Below are 9010 nucleotides of genomic sequence, written 5' to 3' on the forward strand. Positions count from 1 at the left end.
AAGTAGCTGGGATTACAGGCATGCGCCACCACTCCCAGCTAATTTTTGTTTTTTTAGTAGAGATGGGGTTTTACCATGTTGGCCAGGCTGGTCTTGAACTCCTGACCTTGTGATCTGCCTGCCTTGGCCTCCCAAAGTTCTGGGATTACAGGTGTGAGCCACCACACCCAGCACTTTGCTAATGTTTTTGTTCATTTGGTGAGAATTTATTTAATAATAGGGCTACCAGCCTTATTAAATCCTTTGGGTTAGGGGACAGGAGTGTCAAAAAAAGACATTGATATGATCCTTCTTTCCCTGAAGGAGCTAACAGTCTATATGAGTAAGATGGTATATTAAGATACTTCCTATCCAGGCCTGTCTGGTAATTCTTCAGGCAGAAACACACCTAAAGCATTTAAACAAATGTTAGTCTCCTCATGATCTTTTCAAAGTCAATTTTTCTGTTTCTTTAGAATGAGGAGGAGACCCCTTCGTGCATGGCAAGCCTCTGGACAGCTCCTCTTGTCATGAGAACTACAAACCTTGTGAGTTGTTGTGTTGTGTCTGGAGGAAGCCCTGAGTGATTGAGCCACTGGATAGAGTAATCCTTAGTTGAGTATAGCTAAAGGTTGAAATGAATGGTAGGATTTGGGGATCTGGATTTTAGGCTTCCTTTTGGCTACCTACAAACTATGACCTTTAGTTATGCTATCATGTCTCTGCATGTCTCCTGATCTATAAAGAGTGTGGGTTAGAAGGGACCATGATAATTCCCAGCTTTTAACATCCAGTTAGTTTGAAAAAAGCCTATCTGAAGCCTTTGGCCTGAAAACTTTCCTTTTTTTAGGTTATTCTCATTTATATTTCACAGAACCTAGCATAAAATTAGACAAGCACAGTAACTCACAGTTTTTTTGGTTTTTTGGGGTTTTTTTTGAGACAGAGTCTTGCTCTGTCACCCAGGCTGGAGTGCAGTGGCATGATCTCGGCTCACTACAACCTCAGCCTCCTGAGTAATTGGGACTACAGGCACGTGTCACCACACCCGGCTAATTTTTTGTATTTTTAGTAGAGACGGGCCTTCACCGTGTTAGCCAAGATGGTCTCAATCTCCCAACCTCATTATCCACCCGTCTCCTACCAAAGTGCTGGGATTATAGGCCTGAGCCATTGCACCTGGCCATAGTACCGCCATTTTAATTCCAGGAATGATTGTCTCCTAGGGAGATAGTGTAGTGAGGAAAAGAGTTTGGATTTTGGAGTCAAACAGGTAAAGTGTATAATCTTGGTAACCTCTCTTAAGCACCAGTTTCCTGATTTGCTAAAGAAAAAGGAAAGGATTAGCTACCTTTAGGATATTGTGAGGCTTCTCTTGAATTTTATGTGTAAAGATGTATCATAGTATCTGGCGCACAGTAATTCCTCATTTGAAAACTGAGCAGCATTTAAATCCCAAGTCTAAAGAACAAGGATAGATTTTATAGAACCAAGTCACCTTTTATTTCCTCCTTTCAGAGCCGGAGTTATATAAGCACATTCTCTAGGTCATTTTATGGTGTCTGTAGAGATTTGCATCTGCTTGCCCTAACTCATTTCAGCAGATTCTCACACTGTCACAGTCCTCAATGCTGATCAGTGTTCACAGATGCAACCTCCTAATAAACCTTATTCTTCACAAGAGGCTATCTCTAGCACCCATTGTAAGGTAAATTGCTTCCGGCAAGAGTTCTCTGATCAGTAACTGCTAAAATTTTACTTTGTATAACAAGTATAGCATAGTATGTTTTCATCATAAAAACTAGTGACCCGGGCCGGGCACGGTGGCTCAAGCCTGTAATCCCAGCACTTTGGGAGGCCGAGGTGGGTAGATCACGAGGTCAAGAGATCGAGACCATCCTGGTCAACGTGGTGAAACCCCGTCTCTACTAAAAATACAAAAAAAATTAGCTGGGCATGGTGGTGCGTGCCTGTAATCCCAGCTACTCAGGAGGCTGAGGCAGGAGAATTGCCTGAACCCAGGAGGCGGAGGTTGCGGTGAGNGGTTCAAGTGATTCTCCTGCCTAAGCCTCCCGAGTAGCTGGGATTACAGGCATGTGCCACCACACTTGGCTAATTTTATAATTTCAGTAGAGAAGGGGTTTCTCCATGTTGATTAGACTGGCCTTGAACTCCCAACCTCAGATGATCTGTCTGCCTCAGCCTCCCAAAGTGCTGGGATTACAGGCATGAGCCACTGTGCCCAGCTCTGTTTTTTTTTTGTGTATGTGTGTTTGTTGTTGTTTTGAGACAGAGTCTCTCTCTGTTGCCCAGGCTGGAGTGCAGTGGCACAATCTTGGCTCACTGCAACCTCTGCCTTCTGGGTTCAAGCAGTTCTCCTGCCTCAGCCTCCCATGCATCACCACTCCTGGCTAATTTTTTGTATTTTTACTGGAGACAAGTTTTCACCATGTTGGCCAGGCTGGTCTTCCTTAACCTTAGGTCATCCGCCCACCTTGGCCTCCCAAAGTGTTGGGATTACAGGCGTGAGCCACCACACCCAGCTGAGCTACAGTTTTGTGATTGCTTATGGACTATAGTAGATTAATGTGCATAGCTGTTGAGAAGATAGGTTAACCCAGTACAAATGTATGACTAAATTTACCAGGTCATTTTGACAGACACATAAAATTACATCGAATGTGAGAATGCTTTGGAAGTGGCTATTAGTTTTATTTATTTATTTTTCGGAGGCAGAGTCTCACTCTGTCACCCAGACTGGAGTGCAGTGGTGCGATCTCAGCTCACTGCAACCTCTTTCCCAGGTTTAAGCGATCCTTCTGCCACAGCCTCCTAAGTAGTGGGGGCTACAGGTGCACACCACCACGCCTGGCTGATTTTTTTTGTATTCTAGTATAGATGGGGTTTCACCATGTTGCTCAGGCAGTCCACCCACCTAGGCCTCCCAAAGTGCTAGGATTACAGGTGTGAGCCACTGCGCCTGGCCAGAAGTGGCTATTAGTTTTATAAATTTAATTTTAAAATCATAAACATGGGCTTGTGGGCTCTTAATCGTAGGAAAATTTCTTCCACAAATGGTTATTATAGACTAACCATTTCTGGGAGCTATAATAGAAAATAAACTTCAGACAAAAGAGGGAGAAAATCCCTGGTCTCAATGGGAACAGATATGGGAGTGATCCATTCTACTGAGGACTCTCAGGAATACTTCAAAGAAGTGACGTTGAAATGTTAGCATCAACTTGAAAATGACTGTTCACTGGGGTGTGAAAGGACATTCTGTACAGAAGGAAAAGCCAGGCCAAGACACACAGAATGGAGAACAGGCTGAGATGCATTTACAGAGCTGAGGTTAGACTCTGTCTCTACCACTGGTCAGATTGGCTTCCCTTGGACTCTGGAAAATTAGTCTTTATTTGTTTGTTTTTTATTTTTATTTTTTTTTGAGACAGAGTCTTGCTCTGTATTTTTAGTAGAGACAGTTTCTTCATGTTGGCCAGGCTGGTATTGAACTTCTGACCTCAGGTAACCCACTGTGTTGGGATTACAGGCGTGAGCCACTGAGCCCAGCCTGGGAAATTAATCTTTAAAAGACCAAGTAGAAAGAAGGACTTAGACAATTTTGAAAGGCATTTGCTACTCTGCCCATCCCCACTCCCTCCAAACTTACCATCTTAACTATGCCTTAACCATGATGCCTCCATTTTTAGTATAACCTAGCTACTTTGCATCTTTTCTGGATTTAGGTGGGGTATTTAAACCCGTTGAGCTGCTTAAGCAAGGTGCAAGTAATAACATGGAGGGGAAGATAGGCAAGCCAAAAATGTGCTCCTGACTGGAAGCTGACACTTCTCTTGATGCAGGATTATATAGACAGTTTTTGTGAGGGCAAAGGATGTTTTGCTCATCTCTATATAATGTCAGCTGAGTATATATTCATTGAGTGCTAAATGCTCAGTGCCTGCTATGTGCCAGGCCCTATGAGAGTTGCTGGGACTAAATGAATCAGCAGTATCTGTTTGCTAATTTAGAACTGATCTTAAATCATCCCAGGTAGCCTTTAGGTAGCCTTTGATTTATTTGTCTTACCATGCAAGTGAACAGGTTTTAATGAAAGATGGGTCTGTCTTTTTTCTTCCTATAAGGACAACCGATGCAAGCTGTTTGACTCTGCTTCCCTGTGTAGCTCCGGCACTCGGTCAGTGTTGAAGAGATCAGAACGATCTCAAGAGGAGTCTCCACCTGGAAATACGAAGCGGAGGAAGAGCATGTCTGGGGCCAGCCCTAAAGAGGCAGCTAGTCCAGAGAAGGCCCACGAGGTTAGTTTCATAGGTTTCTTTTTGCTCTAACACTGATACTGTATTTTTCAGTTCTAAAAATTTCCACTTAGTGGTTTATTTTCTTTGCTAAGATTTGCTGGGGTTTGGGTGGGTGTGTGTGTGTGTGTGTGTGTGTGTGTGTGAGCATGAGCGTGTCAGTGTTTAGCTCTTGTTGCCCAGACTGGAGTGCAACAGCGCAATCTCGGCTCACCATAATCTTCGTCCCCCCGGTTCAAGTGATTCTCCTGCCTCAGCCTCCTGAGTAGCTGGGATTCCAGGCATGTGTCACCACACCTGGCTAATTTTGTATTTTTTTTAGTAGAGATGGGGTTTCTCCATGTTGGTCAGGCTCGTCTGAGAATTCCTGACCTCAGGTGATCCGTCCACCTCAGCCTCCCAAAGTACTGGGATTACAGGTGTGAGCCACCATGCCCAGCCTCTGTTGAAGCATTTTTTTTTTTTTTTTGGGACGGAGTTTCGCTCATGTTACCCAGGCTGGAGTGCAATGGCGCGATCTCGGCTCACCGCAACCTCCGCCTTCTGGGTTCAGGGAATTCTCCTGCCTCAGCCTCCTGAGTAGCTGGGATTACAGGCACGTGCCACCATGCCCAGCTAATGTTTTGTATTTTTAGTAGAGACGGGGTTTCACCATGTTGACCAGGATGGCCTCGATCTCTTGACCTCGTGATCCACCCGCCTCGGCCTCCCAAAGTGCTGGGATTACAGGCTTGAGCCACCGCACCGGGCCTGTTGAAGCATTTTTAAGACGGCTGCTTTAAAATCTTTGTCAGACAAATCCAACATAGTGTTCATAGTGATGTTGGCATCTGTTGTCTTTTCTATTCAAGTTGGGATTTTTCTGGTTCTTGGTATGACCAGTGATTTTTCAATTGTCTCCTGTATATTTGTATGAGAATTGGCTCTCTGTAAATCTTATGTTTTAGCAGGTCTCCTCTGATACTGCAGGAAAGGTGTGGGTGGAAGTCCGGGTTCCCCGGCACAAACTCCATTGATACCTTGGGTGGGGACTCTCATTGCTGGGAGGGAGGGGAAGTTCATTCCATCCCAGTAGGATGGTGACTGGGGCACTACATCAGAGCTGGGCAAAGGTGGAGGCCCCCGCTTGCCATTAGCCATAATGGTTTCCGTGGTATTAGACTGTAGGAGAGTGATTATTGTCAAAAAGTCTTCTGCCTCAGTGAGCTGTCCTTTGCCCAGGGAGAGCAGGCTTTTCTTGGGGCTTGTTGTGTTGCTGTCTCCAGGTTCATGAGTTTAATGCTTTACTCATTTGTTTTTAATTTTCTTATTTCTGGATAAACCTATTTGAATCTATGAATTTCCCACTGCTTTAGATTTGTCTCATAACTTTTGACTTGAAATGGTTTTTGCTTTTTTGTTTTTTGTTTTCCTTTTTGAGACAAAGTTTTACTCTATCGCCAGGCTGGAGTGCAGTGGCACGATCTCTGCTCATTGCAACCTCTGACTCCCTGGTTCAAGCAATTCTGCTGCCTCAGCCTCCTGAGTAGCTGGGATTACAGGCACACGCCACCACGCCCAGCTAATTTTTGTATTTTTAGTAGAGACGGAGTTTTTCACCATGTTGGTCTGACTGGTCTTGATCTCCTGACCTCATGATCCACCCGCCTTGGCCTGCAAAGTGCTGAGATTACAGGCATGAGCCACCACACCCAGCCCTGAAATGTTTTTATTATCATTTGTTGTAGATATTTTATTTCCTTTTAATCCAGACCTATCATGGCCTATTAAGTACTTGATTTTTATAAAGTTCTGTCTTAATTCTTCAAGTTAATTACTCACATTGCTCATAGTTGTATAGGTTGTTTTGTTGCTTTCTGTTTCTGAGACAGTCTTTGTCACCCAGGCTGGAGTGCAGTGGCATGATCTCAGCTCACTGTACTCTCCACTTCCCAAGCTCAAGCAGCTGGGACTATAGGTTCATGCCACCAAACCCAGCTAATTTTTGTATTTTTTGTAGAGACATGGTTTCACCATGTTGTGCAAGCTGGTCCTAAACTCCTGGGCTCAGGCAATCCTCCCACCTTGGCCTCCCAAAGTGCTGGGATCATAGATATTAGACATAGCACTTGGCCTGGGTGTGATAGTGTCATGGTTGTCTGGGCCTAAGTCCTATAGTCCTTTGTGTTATTTATTCTGTTTATTCCATGGCTAGACACACAAAACACTGGCTTATTTGTATGCTTTTCCTTCATTATACTGTCCTTATATTAAGGTTTGATATTAAGCATTATCAAATGGTAAGCTGCCTGTGTTTTCTGTGGCACAAAAAGGTTTAAGTAAACCTCATCTTAGTCTTAAAAGGTTAGATGACGGGAAGACATTTAGGCCTGCTTTATATTGTATCTGCTTTAGTTACTAGTGCTTTATGAACATTTTCTCTTTAAACTATTCTAAAAGAATATTTTAATGACTGCATAGTATTTGTTTTGGTAGGGTTGTTGGTTTTTGTCTTTGTTCTTTTTGTTTGTGGAGAACACAGGGTCTAGTGCTGTCACTCAGACTGGAGTGCAATAGCACAATCATGGCTCCATGGGCTCAAGCACTCCTCCCGTCTCAGCCCCACTAGCAGCTGGGACTACAGGCATGCACCACCATGCCCAGTTAATTTTTTTTTAATTATATTTTGTAGAAAAGGGATTTTACTCTGTTGCCCAGGCTGGCCTTGAGTTCCTGGACTCAAGCAGTCCTCCCACCTCAACTTCCTAAGTATCCGGGACTACAGGCATGGGCCAATGCACCTGACTGATAGTGTTTCATCTACAAGTATACTAGAAATGATTGAATAAATCATCTTCTGGACATTTAGAATTTTCTTTTTTTTCCTAATTGAAAAGGAAATTCTAGGTTGTAAGGGCAAGAACAGTTATGAAACTTTGCATTGTATACATGTCAGAAAATTGCCTTCCAGAAAGCTTCTTCTGGTTTATATATCTATCAATATTTAAAAATATTCATTTTTGGCCAGGCACTATGGCTCACACCTGTGATCCCAGCACTTTGGGAGGCCAAGGTGGGTGGATCACGAGGTCAGGAGTTCGAGACCAGCCTGACCAACATGGTGAAATCCTGTCTCTACTAAAAAAAATTAGCCAGATGTGGTGGTGCACGCCTGTCATCCCAGCTACTCAGGAGGCTGAGGCAGGAGAATCACTTGAACCCAGGAGGCAGAGGTTGCATTAAGCCGAGATCGCGCCGCTGCACTCCAGCCTGGGTGACAGAGCGAGACTCCATCTTTAAAAAAAGAATATTCATTTTCTTTTACCGTACTAGGGGTTGACCTTTTTATTTCCGTATTTGTAAAACTTTCTTGGATAAAATACTGTTAATGATTATTTTGTGTATATATAGGCCCTCTGTTTGGTTTATTTTCATATATTTTAATATTTAGTATTTTAAATTTCATTGTGGAGAAAATTTCAAGCATTGCTAGAGTACCATTATCACACCTGTGATACTGTGAATTATATATTTGGTCTTTCCCCCCTTCTCCTGTCATATAACTCTTAAAATCCTTGAAATATCCAAGGTCATATCTTTTTGTATGCTAATGATTGACTGATAGCTTCAGGATGGGACTGGTCACTGGTGGAAAGACAGACATGATTAGAGGTTGGAATTTTTAGTCCCATCCTCCAACCTCTAGGGAGAGGAGAGGGGCTAAAAGTCAAGTTGATCACTCATGGCCAGTGGTTTAATCAATCGTTTCTATGTAATAAAGCCTCCATAAAACCTTGAAAGGACAGGGTTTAGAGTGCTTCTGGATAGCTGAACACATGGAAGTTCCTGGAGCTTGGTGCACCCAAGGAGGGCATGACAGCTCCATGTCCCTTCTCCCATATCTCACCCTATGCATCACTTCTTCTGTATCCTTTGAATATCCCTCATAATAAACTGGTAAATGTGTTTTCCTGAGTTCTGTGAGCCACTCTAGCAAATTAATCAAACCCACAGAAGGGGTGATAGGAACCCCCACTTAAAGCTGGTGGTCAGTAGATCAGTAGTTCCAGAGGCCCAACTTAGGACTGCTGTCTAAAGGGTCATACAGTTTTGAGGACTGGGCCCTCAGCCTCGAGTCTGACACTCTCCAGGTAGGTAGTGTCAGAATTGAATCAGAGGACACCCAGCTATTGTCTACTGCAGAATTGCTTGCTTGTAGGGAGAAATCCCCTCATATTTGGGGGTAACAGAGGTCTTTTGTTGTTGTTGAGTGAGGGAATAGGAAGAAGCACTTTGAGTTTGTGGAGTGTTTTCCTCGTACAAACACATCATTACAGAGCTAATTTTTTTTTTTTAAGATGGAGTTTTGCTCTTGTTGCCCAGGCTGGAGTGCAATGTCGCAATTTCGGCTCACCGCAACCTCCGTCTCCTGGGATCAGTCAAGCCATTCTCCTGTCTCAGCCCTCCTGAGTAGCTGGGATTACAGGCATGTGCCACCATGGCCGGCTAATTTTGTATTTTTAGTAGAGACAGGGTTTCTCCATGTTGATCAGGCTGGTCTCGAACTCCCAATCTCAGGTGATCTGCCTGCCTTAGCCTCCCAAAGTGCTGGGATTGCAGGTGTGAGCCACCACGCCCATCCCAGAGCTAAATTTCTTATTATCAAATGCCAGATATCCAATCTGAGTTGTTTTCTCCAGTTGTCTCCTAAATACTTTTTTTTTTTTTTTTTTTTT

At 43.7% G+C, this 9010-nt stretch overlaps 1 protein-coding gene across 1 annotated transcript in view; it reads left to right on the forward strand.

Moving 5' to 3' along the window:
- CDC25A (cell division cycle 25A) overlaps nt 1–9010 on the forward strand; it is a 30088-nt gene that overhangs the window by 10595 nt on the left and 10483 nt on the right. The window contains exons 7-8 of the mRNA XM_037736736.1: nt 456–527; nt 4125–4298. Coding sequence (XP_037592664.1) covers nt 456–527; nt 4125–4298 — 246 coding nt within the window. The remainder of the gene's footprint in view (nt 1–455; nt 528–4124; nt 4299–9010) is intronic.

Source organism: Cebus imitator, unplaced genomic scaffold (genome assembly GCF_001604975.1).
Source record: "Cebus imitator isolate Cc_AM_T3 unplaced genomic scaffold, Cebus_imitator-1.0 Scaffold0, whole genome shotgun sequence".
Taxonomy (NCBI): Eukaryota; Metazoa; Chordata; class Mammalia; order Primates; family Cebidae; genus Cebus; species Cebus imitator.